Raw genomic sequence first — 25,869 nt, forward strand, 5'->3', positions numbered from 1 at the left:
AATCCAATTTAAAAATGGGCAGAGGTTCTGAATAGACATTTTTCCAAAGAAGACACACAAATGGCCAAAAGGCACATGAAAAGATGCTCAGGATCACTAATCATCAGGGAAATGCAAATCAAAACCACAATGCGGTATCATATCACATCAGCCAGAGTGGCCACTACCCAAAAGACAAGAAATAACAAGTGTTGGTGAGGTTGTGGGGAAAAGGGAGCTCCTGAGCACTGTTGATGGGAGTATAAACTGGTGCAGCCATTACGGAAAACAGTATGGAGGCTCCTCAAAAAAAAATAAAAATATAACTACCATGTTCAGTGTATCTAGTAATTCCACTTCTGGTTATTTACCTGAGAAAAACAAAAAAAACCCCACTAATTTGAAAAGATAAAAGCATTTGTATGTTTACTATAACATTATTTACAATAGTCAAGATATGGAAGCAACCTAAGTGTCTGTGGATATAGGAATTTGTGAAGAAGATGTGGTACATATATATAGTGGAATATTACTCAGCCATAAAAAAGAAAGAAATCTTGCCATTTGTGACATGGATGGACCTAGAGGGTATTTTGCTAAATTAAATAAGTCAGGCAGAGAAAGACAAACACCATATGATTTCACAAAACAAATGAACAAATAAACAGAAACAGATTGATAGAGACAGAGAATAAACTGGTGGTCTCCATAGGGGAGGTGGGCTAGGGAGATGGACAAAAAAGGTTAAGGGGATACAGAGGGACAAACTTCCAATTATGAAATAAGTTAAGTCACAAGAATGAAAGTACAGGGAATATAGTCAACAATATTGTAGTAACTTTGTATGGTCACACATGGTGACCACACTTACCATGGTGAACATTTCATAATGTATGTAACTATTGAATCACCACATTGTATACCTGAAACCAATATAATATGGAATGTCAACTGTACTTCAGTAAAAAAAAGAGAAAGTCAGTGTTTGAAGCCAGCGGTGCTGTCGAGGGAGCCCTTGGACCCAGTGTGAGTGGCCTCCATGGCGGGGCATGCCCGCTTCCTGGACGGAGCCCCCAAACCAGGGGCTCATTTGCTCCCATTCAGTGTCCAGGCTGGAAAAAAGGCACAGCTTTAAACACTGGACCCAAACAAAGCCCTGTCAGATGGAGACAACACCAAAGTCCCTTGGAGACAGGAGAAGGAGGGTCCACTTTCCAAAACGGAGCTGGGCTTTTTCCCTCATTCCATTACTTGGGCACCAATCTGGGCATGAGAAACACCAATCATGTGGTTTTGGTAAAACACACACACAACCAAAAAAGTGACCCTTGTAACTGCCAGAGAGCACTTAGACACATTTTTATTAGTGAATCACTAAAATGGGTTGAATTATAACCTATTTTGTTTCTTTTCTTTTTATATAAATTCTGGCTGAGCTGACTCTGCCCACCATGTCTGCTTGTGACCTGTGTGGTGAGGCTCATGTCAGGCCCTACAGGCCCAGTGGGACCCTGACGAGGTGCCCTGGAGACTAATGCCTGGTGGAGTCCCTACATCCCCCCCTTATTCTCCTGCCTTGGGGTCTGTTTTCGTGATTTTTATCAGAAGAAGAAGTCTGAAAGAAGAGGAATATATAACTTCCAGGGAGAGAAAAAGAGAATACAGAGAATTAGACAAATTCATTCAAAGACAGCAGAGACAGGAAACAGGGTGAGAAGAAAAGCCACGGTAGGCAGGAGACACCCTGAGGTGCGTGGCCTGAATGCAGGTGTGACAGCACCACAGCTCATGGAGGTGGGCTGGGTCTGTGTGCAAAAAATATACTCTTGATTTGATAAAATTAAAATCCAACAGAAAATCTGTTTATTCAAGATGCGGCAAAACTGAACAATACAGACACTTAAAGAGAGCAAAGAATATAAGACAGGTAAATAAGTAAATGGAAGAGGTCGCCAGAATGTTCATTTCAGGAATTTCCATAGTTGGAAAGCAATATTAAGGGTAAATATGGTGTAGATTCAGGCAGAAAGTATAACCCTACCAACCACCTACAGTGGAGTTTTAATATTAATTATAAAGTAAATAGGAGAAATTGAAAAATAAGCACAATGTGAGATTTTAAAATACTTTTCTCAGAAACATATATGGATAGACTAAAGGTCAGCAGATATCTGAATAGATAACTAAAGAGCTTGACCTAATTGTCACATAAATAACCGAAGTACAACACAGAATGCACATACCTTCTTTCCCACAGGAAACATATATAAAAACTCCCATTCCTCAGCCATAAAGGGAGTTTCAAAAATGTTAAAAATGATCATTTTAACTTTTTCTATGATCTCAAGGTCATAACATCTGAAATAAAAACAACAAAAATCACCACAATGCCTCCATAAGTTTGGAAATGCAAAAGCACAACAATGCTAAAGAATTCAGATCTGAGGGAGCGCAGAGTGGGTGCTGCCTCTTCGCACCTGAAACAGTATCTTGTGTTCTTCCCCCAAAAGGCAGGACTCCGAGTAAAGCTTCCAGTGTTCAACAAACATTTCCAGAAGTGCTGGTTACTATACTTGCAGTGACTATATGGATCTAGATACAGATTTGTAGTAGGATCTTTTCTTTCACTCATCTGTCATCTGTTTACTTATCAGTTATCTACTCTCTTTTTTTCTATCTACCTGTAAGTTTGTTTTTCATCCTCAGTCCGAAATACTTGAAGCATAAGCCATAGTGTGCATTTTAGGGGACAGTTGTGCTGAATGTGGGGGACTCAGTGAATTTTAGGGTAAATCATACTGGGGCCTGGAGACAAGAATAATGAAAATATCATGAAAAATTTTGGTGTTTTTTAAAATCTCTACAAGCAGGTAAGTTTCCTGAAATACAGTATTCCCAAGGTGCCCATCTGCCTTTGCACATATGAATAAGTAAATGTGCGCATATATGTACATAAAAATAAAACAAAACGAAATATACACACACACAAACACTGAAACAAAACAAACAAAAAACAGGCAGAACCCCCCCAAAATATACACTATTTTACAGAGCTACCTAAGGCAGACTTTTAGGTATGAACTACCAAGTCCAAGTTTAGAAAACTAGGTGATTTTTAGATCTCCACTGCTTCTGAAATGGTTTCTATTTTAATATTTCAGTGACTGAGGAAATAAGTCATTCTTGCTTATGGCTGATCCTGTCGGTCCTTATGTTTGACTTTCATCAGAGAGAGCTTCCAACAATGTATCAGCTTGAATACATTGTAAATTCATTATTTGGAGTTAAGAGCCATCTTTCCCAGGGGAGGTACCGTAAGGCATCCTCTTCTATCCTGAGATACCGTCACCCCTCGGGGACAACGCAGTGTCAGGTCATGACGCTCACACGTTAGCTGGCCGTCCCTCTAGAGCGCTCATCACAGAGGTGCGGTGACACTCTGGTTTCCCTGAGGGACAGAGAGGTCGGGTGCCTTCGCAGTGGGGCACAGTGGAGGGGGTACAGACATCTAAAGGACAGTGGGGCCTGCCTTGGGGAGGTGGCTTCTTTGAGCCACGGTGTCTGGATCCCTGACACAGCAGGGCTTGCTTCCAGAGGAACAGAGAGGGAAGCGCTGGCACCTAGAGAGCACATCTCAGACTCTGCAAGTTTGAAAGTGCAAAACCACAATAATGCTAAAGAATTCACAGGTCTGAGGGAGAGCAGAGTGGTGGTGCCTCCCGGTTCTCTCGCTCACCTGTGAGAGTTCTCAATTCAGCAACATCAACACTCACCCCATAAGTGAAAAAGAGATAGGAGAGAATTGCACCGAGGAGCCCACAGCCCTCACGCTGACCACAGTGGTGTTCCCAGGGAAAGTCAGGTAGAATGGCTTCCAAATAATGCAAACTGGTTTACTAAAAGAAGAAACATCTAATGCAGTCCCCCAGTATCCCAGAGCAATGTTGAAATGGAAGTGGGGCTGGACAGCCAGGAAGGACTGGCTGTGGAATTAGTAGAATCTACTGCAAAATGAAAAATGATAAGGAATTTCAAGTTGGAGACAGCAGAGAATCAAACCAAGCAGGGGCTCTTCTGAGCACAGGGCCCAGGGACTGTGCAGGTCACACTCTCAGGAAGCCATCCTGTGGCCAGTTTATTCTAAATTATCCAGATAATGAAATGAACTGGAATGCTACTTCTTTGGCATTCCCCAAGTTAGACCCTTTCATATATGGGTATTGTCTAAGTGATTGGGGTTCTAACCACTAACAGGTGATTAATACTTTTATGGCTCAGGTGTAAAGGAGGTAAGAGACAAGATAAGGCACTGCCCCCTCTCTGTTCCCTGTCACTGAAAATGTTGCTGTACAGAGTATTAGTAATAAGGTCATCCTGCTGACACATATGTTTCATATCCACAGTGTGCAGCCAAGCAAATGCAGTTATTGGTCCAGGAATCTTGGTCATAAAAGAACAATTCTGCTAACGGGTTTATAAGGTTTATAAGGTGGCACCAGCATATGGGCAAAAATGACATGAACATCCAAATATCAAGTGGACAGGATTACAGAGAGGGGCCTTTGCCCGTACAAGCTTGTAAAATGAGAAACAAAGCATTTGAGCCCAGAGTGTTTCATTTCAGCCCTTCCTCTGCTTGCCTAGGAGAGTACTGGAGAAAGAGGAAGGTATCCGTTTGCCACCTGGAAAGTACTTCCTCTTGTATCGCCAAGCCGTTGTCCAGGAAGGCATACCATTAGTGTGGGTACTTCAGAAACTAGGAGGCCAGACAGTGACCTGAAGTGCCATTCCATCCAGACAAACAGAGACATATAGGAACAGCTATAGTGTGATCTGTGGTCCCTGTTTCAAAGGCTAGCACTAAGGAGCCTCATTCAGGCCAAAGTGAAGGCAGAGGTGGCGGAGCCAGGAACAGCTGGGCACTGCTGGCTGCCCCTGGGCTGGTGCAGGCAAATCTTCCCGAGAGCCAGGGGACCTGGAGGCCCGTGCTGGCTGGGCTCCTTCCCTGAGGAGTAGGAGCTGTTGATGCCCCGTTATTTAGCAGTGATGTCCCTGCTGGCTGAAGCCTCTCAGGCATTTAAGATGGTCTTCCTCCAGCAAGGAGACCTGGACTCTGTGAACTCTGCCCCCTGCAGAGATTTACAACCTGGGGGATCCCATGGCTAGCACCCCAGTGGCCTGACCGCCCTCCGGCTGCACACCAAGGCCTGCATGTCTCTGGATGCTGATGGAGGGGTTAGGAGTTGGCACCAGCAGGCAGTTAAGTTATGATGAGAAGGCTGTTGATCAAGATGTTTTAAAGATTCACTGCCCAATTCTTTGGGGCCCTCCTTCAAGTCAAACATGCAACACCATACTGCACTTAATTGCCTCCTGCCAATGAGCCGGCCGGGGCCGGGCGGTGGGCCGCCGTGCTCACTCTCAGCGGCTGGGAAGCAGGTGGCAGAGCCCTGCGACTTGGGGAGGGCTGCTGACATCTCACCGGACAGAAGTCTAATAGCAAAACACACTTTAGAAGAAGTGTCACTGGTAGAAAAATGAAACTTAGGTTTTCTGCCCAGTTACTCAGGATCAAAAAATTGTCAGTATTCTGGGCAAGTGAGAAAAGTATCTTACAGTTCAGAGAAGAGCAAAACAATCTTTAAAATTAACATGGATTTTCCCAATTCCATTGTTCAGGTAAAATAATAATCCACAAGGGTTAATACATGTAAAGTGAATCTATTCTTCTGCCTTTTGTCATTGTTTTACTTCACGGACTAAATAAATAACTGACATGAATTTGTTCTTCCTTTTATAAAGATAAAAATAGCCATGATGTATATTGGGAGTTATGTAGGTTCCTCAAGCTGACCCTCTGCTACCCCAATTATACACAAGGTGGGCCTATAAGGGGGCCTCTGAAGCCTGGCTGCTGGCTGCCCAGCCCACACCTTTCATGGGGTGCAGGCTGCCGGGGGCCACATGGCCCAGGCCCATTAGCACAGTGCGCAGCCAAGTCCACTCGATCCAGGGACCCCGCTGCATGGAGCTGTGGCTGGGCCGGGCTCTCATTCCTCCTGCAGTCGAAACCCACGGGCCCTGCTTGCCACAGCCCTTGCTGGCACTGGGGGTGCAGTGGGGACGCATCTTTGTGCTCCTTGGGGACCACACAGCAGGAGAGCAGGCATGTGATCTAGGGCCAGGCTCCATATTGTCTCCAGAAGATTTCTTTTTCAGAGGAAAATACAAATATTTGAAAATATGAGACATATAAGCCAGAGAGTTAGCTAAGATCCCTGGACTTTCCTCAGGTGAATTTGGGGTGCCCTCAGTATGTGCTGTCCACACTCATCAGCTCCAACTTCCCTTATAAGTTGTGCCTTCTCTTTGTGCACAGAGCTCTGGGTGGATCGTACTTACAGTATTGTTCCTGAGTGAATCAGGTTAGGGATAGAGGACATCCAAGAATGCAGAGATGCCTTCGGCTCTAGCTCCCTGAACACCCTGAACACAATTCCGGGAGGCAGAAGGGCCCGGTCAGAACCACGACAGGCTACACAGGCACCCTTCAGGAAGTGGTACTGACCTTTTCTGACACATGCATTTTCACAACAGAGCATGAACAGGAGCCGACATCCATTTAAAAATATTCCTTTGAAAGAATCACTGAGCATCAATCAGAGACATACCCTTGAGGGCTTGTGGGGGAGAAACAAGACGGGTGGCCCTTGTGCAGGGAAGGCAGAGCGGTGGGGCAGGGGTGGGCAGGCGGGCATCTGTGGGTGGGGGGAGCTACCTGACTTTTATCTGGTCAGGTCGTGGTGAGGGTGGGGCTGGGAGGAGGGCCGGAGGTGATGCAGACCACCTGGGACAGGCCAGGACTACCTGCCATCCTAGGGGCCATGAGAGTCGGGGCCACACTTTTCAGGGGAGAACCTGGGTTTGTGCATCTCTGGCAGCACTTAGCTACTGGGCGCCATGCACAGTGGGTAATGCGTCAGGTGCAGGCAGGCTGTGTCTCCAGGGAGATGACGGGGGCAGAGCTGGGTGAGGGGGGAGCCCTGGTGAGTGATGGGGCACAGGGCTGTCTGGGATGTGGACTGGGGCCAGGGAAGTGAGGGCTGAAAGTGGCTGCCCGGAGAGGGACACAAGGACAGTGGGGTGTAGTTCAGGGGCCCCTGGACAGGGTTGGCTGGGGCAGTAAGGCAGGAAGTGACTGCCCTGGGAGGCAGAGGGACAGAGGGACAGTGGGATGTGCATCCAGATGTGTGTAAGCTGAAACGGTGAGGGACGGTGGCCAGAGTGGGGTGTCAGGGCACGAGGTTTCACAGGTGCAGCCCAGCAGAATTAGGGGAGCTGCCTGCTGCACCCATGGAGACATCACAGCCAGGGAAGAACCCGGAGGCTGCACTTCCCTCTCCCAGGGAGTCTGAGCTGGTAGGCAGGGGGCAGGTGGGGCGGGTCTCCTGGAGGCCACCAGGGGCAGTACCCTCCATCCTATGGCTCCACAGCCCTGCGGTGGCCCACGCACATGGCAGGAGCTGGCTCCCCGAGGCCACCCTGCTGCAGCCCATGGGGCAGTGAGGAAATGGGGGCAACAGGGCCTTCCTGGGACCTCAGAAGGCACCAGCTGGGAGGGAGGATGGGGAGCCTCACGCTGGATATGCAGTGTATATACACAGGTGTGTGAGCATGTGCATGGGCATGCGTGATTGTGTGCATGTGTGCATCAGGTTAACAGATAAAATTAACATAGACAAGTAGCAGAAGCTGGCCGTGGAGGCCATGTCCTGGTAGCTACTGCTGGTGGCAGGAGTGGGATACTCAGGTAGGGAGGAGCAGGCTGGGGGCAGAGAGGCAGGACTGCCCATGAGAAGGTCAGCGTTACCAAGGCCACCCATAGCTGGCTGTGGCGCCTGAGCTCCTGATGGGACCTTAGCTTCTAAAGTCGTGACACGTCAAGAACAGGAAAACACACAGCCTCTAGCGGGTGGCACTTTAGATGGTACACAATGCAGGCCAATTCACAGGGCTTAAAACATACCAGGGGACAGCAGAAAGAAGTGGTGATATCTGAGCAGCATCTTGTTTCTCAACAGCAGCACCCAAATAACACGGGCCGGGCTCACCTACACACCCTCCCCAAGAGAGAGCAGGGTCCCAGAGCTTCCCGTTCAGGGCATGTGACTGCGTATCTCTCTCTCATCTCGCAGAAGAGGAATCTGAGGCCAAAGAGGGTAAGCCACCTTCCCACGGCCACACCACAAGCCCGGAGAGCTTGTACCCAGCAAGGGGAAGCCTGGCTCATCCAGGAACTCCATAAGCGCTCATCGAGGGCTCACACCTGCTGGGGACAGCCTCGTCTTTATCAGCGGGCAAATCCCAGATCAGACCCTCATCAGAAATATGAAAATGCTTTACAAGGAATGAAGATATATCTAAACAGACACAATTGCTGGTGATGAGTCAAGCATGGCTGTTGTGGGCTATTTCTACTACTGAAATTGAATAACCTTAAATGGTCTCTGGTGGAAAGAATTCTGACATACTTACAATGGGACCAGACAGCACAGAGGCAGTGTGCCGTCAGGAGCAGTGCTGAGCTGGCAGCAGCGGGAACCCCCCTGAACGCTCTGCCTAAGGTTTCCCCCAAGAGGAAGGTCTGCCAACGTCACCAGGGGGAGCCCCACAGGGGAGGGGAGCCCCTGGCCTTGTGCCCACGTGGCTGAACTCGGCTGTCCAGGGAACGTACCTGCTGCTCACACCCATGGCCGCCTCTGCTCCCTCAGGCACCAGCCTCTCCTGCTTCATGGTCTGAGTCCTGCATGGCTTACAAGCAGGGGGGCCTATTCTGGGTTCCCAACTCTCAGTTCACATCAGAGTTATGTGAGACTTAAAATCACAAAGCTCTGGAGTTGGTGACTTGGTCCCGGGCTGGGGTCAGTTTTCTCTAGCATTCACTGTACATGAGCCCCTCTGAGCAGACCCAGGCCGACTGCACAATCTGGGGGAATGATTTCAGGCAACCACTAGGTTTTTCCCAACTATCCTGAGCTTTAATGTTCTGATGGATTTATGTCTCCATGCAACTTCTAAGTCCAGTTTCTCCTGCACACAGAAGTCACACACACATACACACACACACCACTTAGTCTTAATTAGTGAGGTTTTTCTACGTGGTGGCACAGTTAGCTAGGTGCCTGAGGTGTCCTAGATGGCTCTGCTTTAGCAAGGACTCAGGATGACACGGACAGAGCACCTCAGGGCATGCAGAGGCACTCCTGACACCCATGTTTGTAAAGTGATGAGGTTCCCTGGAGACCCATGCCCAGAGGTGGCAGCGATGTCAGTGCTGTATCACCTGAACACAGGTGCAGAGCTGGCTGTCCAGGGAGAAGGGGTTGAGTTGGTGCACCAACTCTGTGGGAGGCCAGGGAGCCCTGGCCTCCACTCCCTTCAAATGGGAGGATTGTTCTTGCGGACAATGGTGATGCGCTAGAGCCTCCCTCAGCTGACCATGGGGTTCATCTAAACTATCCCGGACTGCGTGCACTCGGTATGTTGCTTCAGGCACAGAATGAGCCCCCAGCCGGCTGGCTCCTGCTGTCCAGTTCAGCCAGGTGCGTGGGATGGCTGCAGGCCCCCTGACAGATGTGAGGTGCATACCAGGGTGAACATCAATTCCAGGAGCCCTGTTCAGTGCCAGGAAGAAACCCCAGGTGGAGGCCCAATGCCTCAGGGCTGTGATCCACCAGGGACTAAAATCCTCACAACAGTTTTGACTGGCATCTCTCTCCACAGGGGGCTGCGAGGTCTGGTGGTAGAGGAACCCCGCTAGGCAGGAACAGGGGCTTTGTGAGGAAGTGGGTCCCCAGCCCTGGAGGGGACAGGTGGACAGGATCATCACAGAGGTCCCCCTCTCACTGTGGTGGGAGGAAAGGTCCAGCCTCTTAAATGCTGTAAGTGGCCCCCATCTCCATCCTGGGCAAGTGACCAGGACCCGCCCGGCTCAGGGAAGAGGAGACACAGCACCTTAGCTTCCTGTGTTGACCTGATTCTGGGAAAAGCATCCACTTTGTGCTTTGGGGGCACAGTTCAGCCAACCTGAGATCAACTTACCAGCTATTGTGGCTCTTTAAAGTCAAGACATTTGAAATCATCTTGTATTGTGTCTGGTGTCTTAGCTGCCTGAAGGGTGCAGGTGGAGCTGGACTTTCATTCCACAAATGTCACTCAGACGAGGTTCCCAGCCCCTCTGTGCTGCATCCCCAGTAAAGATGAAGCAAGGGAGAACCAGCGGGACTAAAGGTGTGCCTGGGGCATGAAGGCTGATGCTGGCCAGCCAGATACCCACCTCCTCGGGGTTCTTCCTGGCCACCGTCTCAGGGAACCTGAGCTTTACTGAGAAATGCTGAGGGGCAGTGGCACTGAGGACAGAACCCAGGCTTTCTGCACGCTTGTGCATGTGTGCACCCAGCAACCCAGACTCCCTTACAAGCTGGGCAGGCCAGTGAGTAAAAGCTATCAGGTCTCACTCAGTAAGAAAAGCTAAAGGGAAGGGACGCTGTATCACCAGAGAGCACTATCACTCCTGCAGCCTACTGAGGAGCTTCTACCTGCATTCACAAGACTTTCCACACTAGTTCCTGCACAAACACGACAGTATTTAGCATTTCTATTCTCCAGACTCCGGAGCTACAAGGACTCACCAAATGTATGTGCAAAACCATGGAATCTGTTGGGATGGCCATGGCGGGTCTCACCTGGGAGGACAGGCGGACACTTTGCAGGGCACCACCCCTGCGGCAGGCCGTGTGCTGGGGCTGCAGAATGAGCTGTTCACTGGAAACTGCAGGTCTCGGTAGCAGCCTTCTCTTGTGGTCATGTGCCCTGGATGGAAAGGGGAAACACGTCACACACTAACCAGCACGCCCCCTGGGAAAAAGCAGATGAAGAGTGAATGAAATCTTTTAAAAAATCCTTCCCATATTTATATGTCTTTGTGTTAATGACCAATTGGCCAACTTTTGATATTCAACATTTCTGACCTGTCTTAATGATTTTCACTGGTGAATTTCATCAGTTCTAAGAGGAGTGCTTTCCCCCTACATTTTAACACCTTTAAAACCAACACGTCTTGCAATCGATGACAGCAAACGTTTGAGGAAACATACTAGTTCTACTCTTTCCAGAGTGGGGAACATCAGTCATCTCTCAAAACGAGAACAGCATTAACTATGCCTGACTTGTGTTTCTGTTTGAGAGGTCACGTTAGGGAGAGATCAGTAATAAACCAGAAAGATAGACAAAGTGATAATAAACCGTTTATTACCAGAGAAGTCACGGAATTAAATATGCCCACATCATAAACTGAACGGCAAACTTTTCACAATAATGACTTAGGTGTTGCATCAAATGAGGTCAATGGCCATGAAAGCTGTATGCGTTCTCAGCCTCCATTCACAGCCCCGGTGCTATTTAAGACTTTGTGAATGTGCCTAAATCTGTTCAGTATTACACTCATGAAATTTACCATGAAAGGTACTAGTACTTCCATGAGGCCTCTAGAGGGGTCAGACTCATGCGGGCAGGAAGTGGAATGGCAGGGGCCGGGGGCTGGGAGATGGGGAGAGGGAGCTGGTGTTTGAGGGGGACAGCGCTTCAGTCCAGGACGCAGCCGTGAGAATGTGCTTAATGCCCCTGAGCTGTGCACTCCAAAGTGGAAGAAATGGTCAACATTCAGTCGTGTATGTAGCACTAGAACACAAAAAGAACTCTAGGTACATACATTTTGAAGGATAATATTAAAGAGTTCATTTAGTGGAGAGGAAAAAAAATAACAAAAAAGAACCAAAGTTGTGTTGATTTAAAATTAACACAACTGAAATGTATTACATTTAAAAAGGATTTCATCATTGTGCTTGGGAAATCCAATGGCGTCATGCTGTTTGTGCAGCCCGTCTTCTCCCGCATTGGCAGCCCAAGCCCTTGCACAGCTCAGAGTGACCCCTTGCACCCAGCTCAGTCCCCACCATCAGGCAGATCACCAGAGCAAGGACCAGACCAGAGAAATGGTTTCAGAGAAGCCAAGCAGCAGGCTGCAGATGCCGGGCCCAGAGATCGCCAATGGTCAGCACCAAGGGAGCCAATCCTTGTTTAGGTACGGAAACTGCAAGTCTCTAAAGCACACCCTGGACGTGAGTTTGACCCTTCAGCTTTGCTTTGCCGAAAGGAGTAAGGCGAGTCAGCGCAGGAAGCTCCGTTCTCTTGTAAGCTGATGGAGGAGAGTCCTTGGGTCCAAAGCCGGAGGCTATTGAAAGCATGCAGGTGTGGGTAAGACATTATATGGTGAATCTAAGGGCAAGGTTTAGTTAACATATATGTGTCATCCCTTGAAATAGACTTCTGGAGGGCAGAAAGCATGTGCCCTCTGTAATCTCTGTAGCTTGTGTGGATTAATTTTCCCCCTCAGTTAAGCCGTATTTTTTGTTTTTTTAAAAAAATTTTTTATTAGGGTATGATTGACATACACTCTTATGAAGTTTTCACATGAAAAAACAATGTTGTTACTACATTTACCCATATTATCAAGTCCCCACCCACACCTCAATGCAATCACTTTCCATCAGTGCAGCAAGTTGCCAGAGATCCATTATGTGCCTTCTCTGTGCTACACTGTTCTCCCCGAGACCCCCAACACCATGTGTACTAAACATAATACCCCTGAGGCCCCTTCTCCCTCCCTCCCCACCCGCCCTCCCACACCCCTCCCCTTTGGTAACCAATAGTTCATTCTTGGAGCCTCTGAGTCTGCTGCCATTTCATTCCTTCAGTTTTGCTTCATTGTCATACTCCACAAATGAGGGAAATCATTTGGCATTCGTCTTTCTCCGCCTGGCTTATTTCACTGAGCATAATACCCTCTAGCTCCATCTATGTTGTTGCAAATGGTAGGATGTTTCTTTCTTATGGCTGAATAGTATTCCATTGTGTATATGTACCACATCTTCTTTATCCATTTATCTACTGATGGACACTTAGGTTGTTTCCATATCTTGGCTATTGTAAAAAGTGCTACAATATACATAGGGGTGCATATATCTTTTTGAATCTGAGAAGTTGTATTCTTTGGGTATATTCCAAGGAGTGGGATTCTGGAGTCAAATGGTATTTCTCTTTCTAGTTTTTTTGAGGAACCTCCATATTGCTTTCCACAATGGTTGAACTAGCTTACATTCCCACCAGCAGTGCAGGAGGGTTCCCCTTTCTCCGCATCCTTGCCAGCATTTGTTGTTCTTAGTCTTTTCGATGATGGCCATCCTTACTGGTGTGAGGTGATATCTCATTGTGGTTTTAATTTGCATTTCCCTGATGATTAGTGATGTGGAGGATCTTCTCATGTGTCTGTTGGCCATCTGAATTTCTTCTTTGGAGACCTCTCTTCATATCCTCTGCCCATTTGTTAATTGGGTTATTTGCTTTTTGGGTGTTGAGGTGTGTAAGTTCTTTTATATTTTGGATGTTAACCCCTTGTCGGATATGTCATCTACAAATATATTCTCCCATACTGTAGGATGCCTTTTTGTTCTGCTGAAGAACTTAAGTTGTTTTTGACCTATTGGCCAGTTTCATTATATTCAGCAACTTCTAAGGGCAACTCTTAGACAAAAAGTCATTAAAATAGAGATATATTCTCATCTTTACACATTACTTAGCGCAGTTCTGAAGGCTCAGCCAAGAATCAGTGAAGACATAAAATTGGAATCAATGTTTTATAAGCCCACTTTTCCACTTGCTAACAAGACTTAAAATTAGAAAAAAGAAACACATGCACGTTAGAAATTTTTCTGCTGAGAATCTTATGGACTCTCTTAAATTAATCCAGATTACCATAGTGACCCAATTTACATGGGGCCATACTGGGCAACAGTGCAATTTACTAAAACTATTAGAGGTCACCGTAATGAATCAAGAAAAATAATAATGTTTTCTCTCTACTTACATGTTGATTTAAAAGTTCATTTTTAAATTCTTTAACCAAACTCATGTTTTTTTTTAGGAAGTGTGAATTGATAAATAATGGCTTCAGTGTGGTTTTCTGTTTTGGAATTAAAGACATATGAGAATCTGTCCTTTGCTCATCTCAACAATGAATCAGGCCTTAATGATCACTCATGGTTCTGAGCAAGATATAAGCTCTCGATTAAGCAAACAACAAACTTGTTTTTGCGTGGAAATAGAACAAATTAACTTTATCAAAGCACCCACTTTTCTTTCTTACCGGAGACATCTGGTTGGCCCCCTCTTGATTGCCTCGGTGTAGCCAGGTTCCTAAACCTTTACCTATTAATTGGATAAGAGGGAAATCTGGATCTAATGGTCCATGTAATAACTTAGTAACAATATACTAGGAAATACATAACCTAAAGGAAAATACTGGGTTTGTCCAAGGTGTATGCGAGTTCTGACTCCGCTGCCTATTTCTTAGCTGGTGACCATGAAGACCTTTCATTTTTCTCATGGGGACACTTGGCTCCTTAGACACCATTATTTATTGTGAAGCACAGTTGCATATATGGTATGACTTTTAGCATCCCTGGATCCCCTACCCACGAAATGCCAACAGAAACCCACCCCAATACTCATGGCTGCTAAGATGCCTGCACACATTTCCAAATGCCCCTTACAAGGGCCACTGCATCTTGGGTTGACAGACCATTAGCAGATGAGGAAGAAAGCCTGTGGTTAGGAAAAGAAAGAGGGAACATGATATGCTGCCCTGGGATTTTTAGTACCTAGTGAGAAACAGGAGGGCAGGTAGTCAGCAGGCTCACAACAAAATTCCTGTGAGAAAATAACAGTGATGAAAATGGCATGAAAGGGAATTTGTGGCAGGTAGCTAAAAGTTAGAGTTGAGGAAATTTCACTTCAGACTATTTTAAATACTTATACTGATAAATAAGAATGGAAGTAGGTGTACCTATTATCTAAGTGAGATGTTTAAAAAAAGGATAGCTCAGGGAAGCCAGAAGAAGGAATTGCTACAGACTGAAACAGGTCAGTTTGTTATAAAATGAACATGTCAATATATCTGAATACAGACACAAATTTGAAGAAGCCAATATGTGAGAAAAGGAGAAAAGGTACATCTAAGAGCTGCATTTCTGGAGGAAAGGACTGTGATCTCCCATCGGTGAGGCTCTGCCTCAGATCCCACCAGTGGGAGCATGAGCACAGGATGCAGAAGGCAGGGGAGAGGTAGGGCCTTATCGGCTCCTCCCCAGTGGCATGTACAAGCCTGGGCTTTGGCACGTGTGAGGTTTACAGTAATGCAGGCATTTTCCCAGGAATCCCCTGTTCCAGTACCGGCTCAGCTCTATTGTCCCCAGTAGTTTCTGCAATGTTCTGCAGTTTCCTAGTTCCTTAATAGCCCAGAGACTCAGAGCTAAAGAAAGGGGTTCCTCTCTGACCTTTACTCTTAGCAACCTTTCCGAATTACTAGTAAAAAATGATCCTCTATATTAAATACTGTCCTGCTTAAAATACCTAAAGTGGTTTCTGTTTTCCCAGCTAAAAACCATCACTGATACACTAACTTAATGAAGAAAATAAGAAGTAAGCACAAATATACAACATGAGAAATGACAATAAGAAAATATCCATATGTAGAAGAGGTAGAGATGATGTAATGAGGGTACTCTGTTCAAATATATAAACATAACATTCAAAATCCTATTGAAAAATATGGTTTCTAATCAGCAAAACTAACCACAGAAGAGATAAGCTATGTAGTCTAATTACCATACTAAATATAAAAATTTATCAAAGACCTAACTCCTGAAAAAGCAATAGATTGAGATACTTCAAATAAATTCTATCAAACATAAAGGAATAGGTAACATCAATGCTATTTAAATTGTTCTGGAGTATAAAAAAATAAGGAAAGTTTCCAACATTTAAAAAAATGGTACATTTCAGCACACAAAAGAAAGTCCTAGCTCAATAATACTTAGAAATATTAACCTAAAAATAAGGAATACATTAAGAGAGGACATAATCAACTAGCACGTTGAAAAAAACTACATCATCAGATGTCAGCTCATAGGAATGTAAGGATGATTCAGTATTAGAACAATTGGTTAATATATTTCACCATTTTAACAGATTAAAGAACACACTTAAGCTTCATCATATATGCGATAATGTTCATCCTGTGATGAATTTAGCCTCCATTTGGACAAAAGTGTTAATAAAATTGACAACAGAAGAATGTTTGTTTTCATCAACGTATTTATATATCTGTATGAGTTTACATGTGTGAGTATCTATACTTATGTTTCTAGACAGACACAGAAATAGATATTTATATGCTTATTTAAACCTAGAAGCCAGCATTTTGGAAAACACTAGAAATATTCCATTAAGGGAAGGAATAATGAAAGAGCTTTGATTATTACCACTTCAGCTAAGATTATTTTGGAGATAGTGGCTCATGCAGTTGGACAAGATAAGAGAATAAGGATGTGAACATTGTGGCAGGAGAAAAACCTCAGGTTGTGTGATTATACATGCAGAACACTCAAGACAATAGACATACAGATGACTCTGTTGAATTGTTGGAGGTGGGCAGAAGACAGAGCTGAATTTAGGAAGACCAGAGATGTCCTGTTGCTGAGATGGTGTGAAGTTGTCCTGATGGGGGCCACCCAAGTGCATGTCCAGCAGGGTATGCCTGGTGTGAGAATGACAGGAACACAAATACACCTCAGGAGATATAAGACCCTCAGGGGGAGGGCTGACTGGGAGGATGGGAAGAGAGACAAGCACTCTAGGGACAAGATGGAGCAGCAGGCCCTGGTTTTGTTACACACCTGCATTTAGGGAAGGTGAGAGGCAGGGCCACTGACAAGAACATGATCATAGATGTCAAGTGCAGGGGAAGCTTTGAGGCATGGGTGGTCAACTATTGAGGGGTGTGGGAGGCCAAGGCAACGAGGGCTGACAAAGGGCCTGTGGCTCTGGGCACTGGATGGCAGCCATGCCTGGGGGTGGCCTCAAAGGTGAGGCCAGCAGAAAAAAATACTGAGGCAGCAGGGGTAGCTAGTAGGTGGCTGTAGATGGGAACAGAGCAGGAAATAGAGATTATTCCCATGCAAAAGTCCCGCAGTGGAAGGCAAGAGAGGAGAGGGAAATGGCGAGGGAATGCAAGAATTTGAGATTGAGGAGGCTTGGGCATGTTTAGGGGAAAAGAACAGGAGTGGGAGCAGAATGACCTTGAGAGAGGAAGGCCATATCTGGTGGTGGGAAATCTACGTAAAAGGGTCAAGAGTACCAGTGGAGTATTCCACTGGGAAAGAAGGGGCATCTTCTGTGGAGCAAAAGGCACCCAAAGAATGAGCAGCAGGAAAGTTAGGGTTTGTGGGACACGCTGAGGTGTCCATCTGGTGACCCCGCCTGCACAGAGGATGGCAGCTGCCTGTGCACACGCAGACATGGGCTAGCACAGGGGAGCACATGGACCCTATGGCAGCCACACTCCACAATGGCCCAGGCTTCCAATTTGCTTTGAGGGCAGTTACAGGGTTGTGCTTGGTGGCAATCTTCAAAAAGCAGTTGGGCTGCGAATTCTTTTAGCAGGAATTCCTTTCCTCCTGCCCAAAATTTATCAAGATAGAAATTATACGTGAGGGGCTGCTAATGATCCCTGACTTGCATCTGGGTGTTTTCTAGTAAAGTTCTTGTCTCCTCTCCTCTTACCCATCCACAAAACCTGTCTTAACTTCCAAAGAGTGTACCAGCTGACCTTTGACCATCAGTGTCTGGAACGCCATTAAACATTAGGCGCAATGGTAGTGAAGTCCTTGATATTCCTTCAGAACCAGTTCTTCCCAGGAAAGTAGATTCCCCTGTGATTCCTAACACCAGGCATTCCAGAGACATCCCTGGGGCTGCCTGGGACACCAGGCAGGGGGCTGGGAGTGGGCTTCCCAGAAGTCACCTCCCAGAAGCACAACTGAAAGTGACTTCCCAGACCAGCGGTTCTCCGCTGTGTGTGCTTTCTAATGCCAGGTCAGCCGGGTAAAAAGCCCAGTCAGCTGGTCCACTCCACCATTGGGGTTTCTGAGTCAGGTCTGGGAGGGCCCAAGTAACTGTATTTTCAACAAATTCTTGAGCGATGTTGATGCTACTGGCCTGGGGACCCCCAAGGCCGACAGAATCTCAGGTACTTTTCCATAGGATTTCACATGAAGGGGTCTTAGACTGGTAGGCAGCTGAGGCTCCCTATCTCCCACCTCATGCCACTGTTTACACTATGTGCCCACAAACAAATGAAACTGTGTGTATGGCTTTTGCAAGAGAAGGGGTCTTATACTTTTAGGACTGATCCCTTTGAAATACCACCCCAAAAATGGAGACTAAAAGTAATTTCTAAGGAAAATTTTTTGGGGTATGGAAGGATTCAGTGTTTCTAGCTTAAGTATCAGTAACACTTGAGTACATTCGTCCAAGATACATACTGCTGCATTAAAAATGGGCTGTTCACTCTATAGACAAGGAGGACCTCTCTGCAATAAAGGGTCTGAATGATGCAGTAGCTTGGGAAAAGCTGACAGTCTCTGGAAGGGCACACACCACGGCATGACTTGGCTGCTGACTTCCTGTTCATGACATTTATAATGAGAACTAATTCCAACATCTAGAGATCTGGGCCTTCCTGAGCATGGCCGTTCTGACCTGCTGATATCACCACAGTCTTGGTTCAAGGACTCCGGGCAGTGAAGGCGGGTGTGGGTGGGAGGAGGGCCCTCATCTGGCCTCCAATTGGCACAGCCTGCCCACCCACCTGCAGGCACCCTCCCTGCCCCCTGCTCCCGGCCTCTGGAAGGTTAAGCATGGAGAAGGGTGCCCCAGGAAGGGGTGAGCCAGGGGACAAGTGGAGGCTTCTTTTCATCAGTGTTACAATTATTGATTGACACAAAGATCAAAATAGGAAGCACGTCAGAGGCCCCCATAAAACACACATCTGTGTGCCCATACCCACATGCACATGGAAGGGTCATAGAGGATGGTGGCTGGGTTTAAGTCCCCACGTCAGACTCCCAACCGCATCGTCCCCCTATCAGGCCTGCCCTGCAGATAGGCTGTCCCCAGGCATCATGTTTAACCTCTCAGGGAACATGCAGGTGTCCTGGGGCCTGGCTGTGGGGTACTGTTTCAGGCTCAGCTGCAGGAAACTGTTCTTCACGGTTCATGCTGGCTGTGGGGAATGGCAGAAGGTGTTCGTGGGGCTGAAGGACCTCAAAGTCTGAGCCCCTCGGCTCAGCCAAGAGCACCCCCATGTGTCCTTCTGCACCCTGATCCTGTCCCTCCCTTCCTGCCTGCTTCCTGTCTGGTCCGTTCCCTCCGGGGCTCCCCGACACTCAGGCTTTTCTGTGGGTTATTCATTCATCATGTTCTGTTCACCTGTATTTCAAGCACCCAGTGAACTCACCTGCAGGGAAAATGGGGGGAACTAAAAATGAAGCAAAAGAAACTACCCTCATGTTTGTGTATAATGTCCCTGTCTTTTTTTCAAAGGTTTTTCTTGGGTCCTTAATCAGAGACTTTTGCTTACCACATGCGTCTAATCTGCATACTCAAGATCTTGGGTTCAGCCTTCATCTAGGCCTACAGTACTAAGTTCTTGGGTGAGGGCAGGTGTTACAGGCTGCCATGTTGTCCAGGACTGGCCAAGACGTCAGTCTGGAAGGAGAAGGGGGAAGATAAAAATCTTACATAAAACGGGTTTCGGAGCAGCAAATGGAATGATGGTCTGGGGCACTGAGCCTGTGGCAAAGGGTCTCCAATGTCAGGACGACTGAACTGGCAACACGGACAGCATTCTGTGCGTCTATACAGTCCAGGGGCCTGGACTGAACTTTGGCTGATGGCCTGAGTCAGCAGGAAAGAGGCAGGCTCTATTCAGGAAGCTGAGAAATCAGAAGACATTTTACAGGCTGACATCTCTCCATCTTTGAAATGCTGTATGAAAACCTAACTCATCTGTTACCCAGATTGGAGCTTCCAGCGGCACCTGCACGCTACCCCCAAGCTGCCCAATGTCCTGCCCACTGGCCCTTGCCACATCACAGCAGGAGGATGGCAGGCCGTTATTGACCACTCAGCTGCAGTGGCAATGAGCCTGCCCACCCGCAGACACACAGGCACACGCACACACCTCCCCAAGTGCGTGTGCGTGCATGCACCCAGACCTTCCCACACATGCAGAAACACATGCTACTTTGAAGAAGGTAGTATGACCCAAAGTTGGGAGGAATGTGTTCACCTTCCCAGCTCTGGGGCCACAGGAGTAATAAGATCATTATGTAATTCCCTTCTGCTTCAAGTTTATAACCTAAACTGCCCAGTTTCTTAGCAAAGCTCTAACATTAACAGAAAAGTACAGAAATGGACATTTGTTTGGCCAGACAAAGTGTTAAGACTGTACAAGTATAATCTCATCTGTTTCTTACAGGGACTGACATGGCCCATGGCCCTGTTTTCCTCACTCACAGGTGGGTGTAGTAAGGCTTATGTAGCTCATAAGGTCACACATTTTTAAGAGACAGGGCCACGACTCAACCCCTGGCAGTCTGGTAAAAAACCCCGCACTGCATATTATAGCTCCCCTTGGCAGGATGGGTCACCTCCTGGCTCTGTCCTTCTATCCAGTGTAACATACAGATGTAGAAATTTTAACCTCTTGTTTGATTCTGTCCGAGACAGGCAGATTTGGAACATTTTCTATTTCAGAACTCTTCATATATAGAGGACACTTTCTTAAACTGTATTTCTGTGGGAGCTGAGTACCTGGAAGCAAAGGAACACGAGTTCCAAGCAGTGAAGGTCACTTCTGGGTGCCCCTCCCCTCCCTGCATCAGAAGCAGGAGGGAGAGTGGCATGGGGGAGCCCAGAGAGGCTGCCACCACGAGGGGTGTGCATTCCTGGCTGATAGTGACCGGACCCCACATCACCCTTTCCATAAAGGCTCTTCACTTACTTATAATTAAAAACGTGACTGACATCCTGCATTTTCCTTCCAACTAACACAGTGCCTAGTATGTGTCAGGCACTGTGTTAGACCTGAAGACATAGCAGCTAATAAAAAACAGCAAATGTCTCCAACCACTGCCACCCAAGACTGCTCCATGGCTGTCACAGAACCTAAGACCACAGAGTCGGCGAATAGCAACAACAGACGCACATCAAGGGTAACTGAGCCATACAGACAAATATCCTGGCTGAGGACACAGAGTGGTGCTGCCAGAGGGTCAGTGAGCAGAGTACAGTAAAGACAAGCTGAAGTTGTAAGGGACACGGACGCTGGTTACGCAGCTCCCTTCCTCCGGCCCAGGAAAGAGCCCAAAGCAGTGAGATGGTTTATAGTATGGAAGCAGTACTGGAAATAATCAAAACCACAGCAAGGGAAGCAAATCAAGATAGTGGTCAATACAGCAGGACACTGGAATGATGAGATGGGTAGTCGCAGGGCACAAATTCTTTTATCTGCAGGGCAGTTTGTCCTTCCCACACAATTAATGTGCCCAGACCCTGGGCAATGTGCACAGACTGATTTGGGAGTTTATATAAAGCTCCCCTTGAGTCACACTCTGGCCGTTCACCTCCATTCCTGCATTTTCAAAAGATGAATCACAAGAGACGTCTCACCATATTTTTACCATGATGAAGTCAGATCATGAATAAAGGAGGAAAGGCAGGTGAGGGGCTGCGGGCCCTGCCTTACCAGCTACGTGCTGTGAGCCTGCAGGCTGGGCTCCTCACTGCAAGGGCTCTCTGTCCACGTGCACGCAGAGGCACGAACAAGACACCACCCACCAGGTGCCTTCTGGATGCGCCAGGGATGGCCAAATCCTAGACTACTAAATTGAGGTGGCAGGGCTCAACTAGATGCTCCCTTTACGGAGGGATCCTTAGCAACCCTCAGAAGCATTCAGACATCACAGGGGCAACGGCACACAGCTGTGCCTCCATCGCAGGTGAGCGCTGTCACTAAAGCACACCCTGGCCAGGCTGGGAGTTAGTCGCCTGTTGACACAAGGACACTGCAAACACGCCTGGCTTTGGATCTCTGATTCAGTCATAGCATTTCCCAAAAGGCAGCATTTTCACAGGAAACCAGCCTGGTGAGGCTGGGCACTGCGCTTTTAGCCCCACACTGAAAAGACCCAGGATCTCAGCGCTCTGAATGCACAGAGGAATGCGTTTTGGAGACCAGATGTGTTTGCAGGCGGTAGGGAAGCTTGAGATGTTAACTTAAAATTCATTTCCCAGCTCATATAAACAAGGATAAATGTGAAAGTGAATTTAAATGTTTCTTCCTTTGACTGAAAATATTTGAATATTCTGAGAAAATAAAAATACACTTAGCCATATGCCCAATGGTATGCAGAGTTTTTTGGTTCTATTTTTACAGTAGGTTGTAAATACGTTTTCATAAAAGTTTTATGTGAATAGGGTTTCCTCAGCCATCTAGCTGAACATTTATGGAGACCCTGGTATTATTTCTCTGGCTGAGGGCACACCTGGGAAGCAATTTATCAACATTGCTTACAATCACTCAACTATTTGTCAAAAAGAAAAATCACAGAGTCTGCAAGAAGAATGTCAGAATCAAGCTGGCCAACTTTCTAAAATGATCCATATTAATAGGCAAGAGAGGAGAAGAGTATGGAATTCAAAGGACAGAGTAAGAAAGCCTAGAGAACAGTCCTGCAGCTGTGAGAAGCCTAAAGCTGAGCCCTGGCCATGCAAGGTGGTGAGTTTATGAGCATGTGATCAGGCCCTACATCTATCTTTTAACAGAAACCAGCTCTAGCCAGTTCTTTGGAAGTCACTTAGAAATCTTTGTATTTTGCCAAAGTATCTGGAAGAGGAGTATTCAGTCTTAAGACTATGATTTTATCAAATAATCTCCAAGTTTTCAGTAATTCTAATTTACAGAATGAATTCCAGCTGTTGTCAAAAGCTTTAGCCTTCATTTATAAGGGAAAAGAAACCAATTATTTAGCAAAACTACACAGAAAACTGGAAAGTATTCCACAGATGAATGCATGCGGTCTCATGAAAAGCATGTATCATTTCTATGGCAAGTGTCAGATAATTACAGACATGTAGTGCATGAGCTGCAAAGAACCTTGAAATGGGAAGCGGAAGCATCACTCCAGGAGACCAGACTCCCGGGATTTGCTCAGAGTCTAAATGATCCCCAGGTGCGTTTCAGAGACAGCCTTGCCTGGATGATCACACCAAGTGTATGACATCCTAACATGTTCTAGAGCTTGGAGGGTCCCTCATGGATGGCCGTGACAGCCTCATACATCTGTTCTGCTTGACGAGGAACAGGCCCAACCCTGATTTCCCTGAGTGCCAACCTTTCAGACCGACAGAGGATGTGCCAGTCCTCTTGCTGTAGGTGGCTGTTAGCATCATTATGGTTCAGTTTGGCTAACAGAGAAGCGGGCACCAGAACTGGAAACCACCTGCACACTCACCCCAGCCAGAATGGTGTGCCCATGTGCAGGCGATGCGAGTGGACTGGGTCCAGGATGGACACCTGGGCCTGGTGCCCCTGAGGAGAGGGCCTTTGCCAGAATGGGGGAGACTGGGAGCGGGGAAGGATTCCTGCTTCTTGGGAAGAGACTGGCTTTGGCATTTTCCCTGGACCTCTGAGCATGTGTGAAGGAACAGGCAGGGTGACGTCTCACAGCCCAGGGCCCCTGGGGAGAAAGTGCTTCCCCCTCCAGGAGGTGAACCTTCGTGCATTTCTCTTCTGCTTCCTCGGGCAAGGGAACTAAAGAGGGTAATTTTGTAATTTATCAGGGTCTTGGATAAAGATGCAAGAGGCATTTTTGTGAACTCGACTTTTGTGAAAGGCGACCCAAGGTGAGGTGGAAAGAGCCAGAATCATTTCACATTGTTCTCTGGGACCCAGAAGGACAAGGTCAGTCAACTCTTAGGTAAAGTGTCAAAAAGGAAAATGTCCACTTTCTCTAAGATTGAGAATATTTCAGCAAGCAAAGTAAGGATGGGGAAGATCTCATTTGAAGCAGTTCCTATGAAAAAGATGGGGATTTTAGTCACTTAGATGAGTAATATGACCTAAAAGGCACCAGCACTATTCAAACACTGTCTCAGCCACACAACTCCGACTGTGGCAGCAGTGCTGTGCCAGAAGCCACCTACCACAGCCCGCTGACCTCTCTGTGCCACATCCCCAGTCCTGAGGTCTCACAGGCCTTTGCACATGACATGGTTTATAATCTCCCATTGTTTGTACGTGCATGTGGGTGCTCCCCTCTCCAGACTGTGTATGGTTTTGAGGACAGGGCCAGTACATGTCATTATTCTTAGCAGATTCAGAACTCAGCAGAATGCCTTGCACCTTTGGGGAAAAGGTGCTGGACTGAGATACTCAGTTCCTCGGCTGAGACGCACACAGGTACCACATGCCAACCAGCCGCAATGCTAAAACATCGCTAAACATGCTTCATGTGCAGGGACAGTGCTATTAGTATTTCACTGTTCAATTTGCAGACAGAGGGAATTAACCAAAAGTCTCTGTATCCTCCCATGTGGCCTTAGGAAGTTTGAGGTGCAGATCTGTACCCACAGACATTTGCTGACTGCACCAGTGCATGCGTGAATGGATGGCTTCGTGTCCGCAGTCAGGGCAAGGCTGCTAGCGATGCCACTCGTTCTAAGCCTGATGACTAAACTAATAGAGTTTAAGCCTTAGAAATGTCTGTAGACAGTGAAGAGAATATTATTGGGAATATATAAGAGAGTTTGGTTTATAAGACAGTTTTAAGACTTTTGAAGCTTTGAATCAGATGAGTATTTTCATCTGAAAGAAAAACATCATCCTCAGACATTGCACGATGCACACTGGAGGTTAAAAACACAAACTACATGCCTAATTTTAATAAGCGTTTCAGTCGGAAGTGAATCAGAGGTTAGAGATTATTTGAAATACATTGAACCAACTGAATCAGAGAGTTTTTTTCAAATTGCAGCACATGTAATTTTAAGAAATGGCTGATGCGTTGGCCTCATAAACAAGAGTCTAACAAAGTCACTACCACGTCAAAATTCCCCGTCTTAGACACAGTCAGCTGAGCTGGCTCCTGTCCTCATAGTACTCTTGGCTTCCTGTCTCTCTATGAAAGTCCTTCCCCAACACCAGGGTCCTGGACACCCACCGAGAGTCCAGTCAAGGCACCACTAAGCATGATTATGAAAACAAAAGGCGGGTCTGTCCTAAAATGAGTAGCAAGGAAAAAGGGGCAGGGGAAGCTTGTCAGAAAAGGAGATGAAGGGCAGAACCTGCCCTGAGTCTCCCAGGAAATCTGACTTCCTCTAGCGACAGGCCCCCCACCACGTAGATAAGGAAATGGGACTCTTTACATGAAAGAACCACCCCTCCTCTACTGATGCCAGCCGGTGTCTCTCGAATGGAACAAGAGGTGGGGAGTTTTACCAGTATGTGAATTCCCCATCATTAAAGGTGTCCTTGGAGACCAGGGTTCACAGGAAGGCAGCTGAGAAAAGGATGCTGTGGTAGGTCCAAACCCAGGACATTGGGAGCTCCGGGCGAGTAGAGATTTTAACAATACAGAATGCACAGATACCATGAAAATGGTGCCCACATGTTCCCTTTTCCTTTGGGACGCGGGTGGAGAGCTGTTTGGTGATGTGCAGACACAGCTGCCAAGATGCGAGGGCAGCCAGTCACCTGTGACCTCCATCAGACTCGCTGGCCAAGGCATTCTTCCTTGTGGACTGGGAAATCCAGAATGGGTTCATTTGTCGATCAGCCTCTGATTTCAATCCAATTGAGGCAGCTAAATA

At 46.9% G+C, this 25,869-nt stretch overlaps 1 protein-coding gene across 1 annotated transcript in view; it reads right to left on the bottom strand.

The window, feature by feature from the left end:
* ADAMTS16 (ADAM metallopeptidase with thrombospondin type 1 motif 16) overlaps positions 1-25,869 on the bottom strand; it is a 170,384-nt gene that overhangs the window by 44,501 nt on the left and 100,014 nt on the right. Inside the window, exon 18 of the mRNA XM_036919748.2 lies at positions 10,725-10,851. Within this exon, the coding sequence (XP_036775643.2) occupies positions 10,725-10,851 (127 nt within the window). The remainder of the gene's footprint in view (positions 1-10,724; positions 10,852-25,869) is intronic.

This window comes from Manis pentadactyla, chromosome 2, assembly GCF_030020395.1.
Source record: "Manis pentadactyla isolate mManPen7 chromosome 2, mManPen7.hap1, whole genome shotgun sequence".
Lineage (NCBI taxonomy): Eukaryota > Metazoa > Chordata > Mammalia > Pholidota > Manidae > Manis > Manis pentadactyla.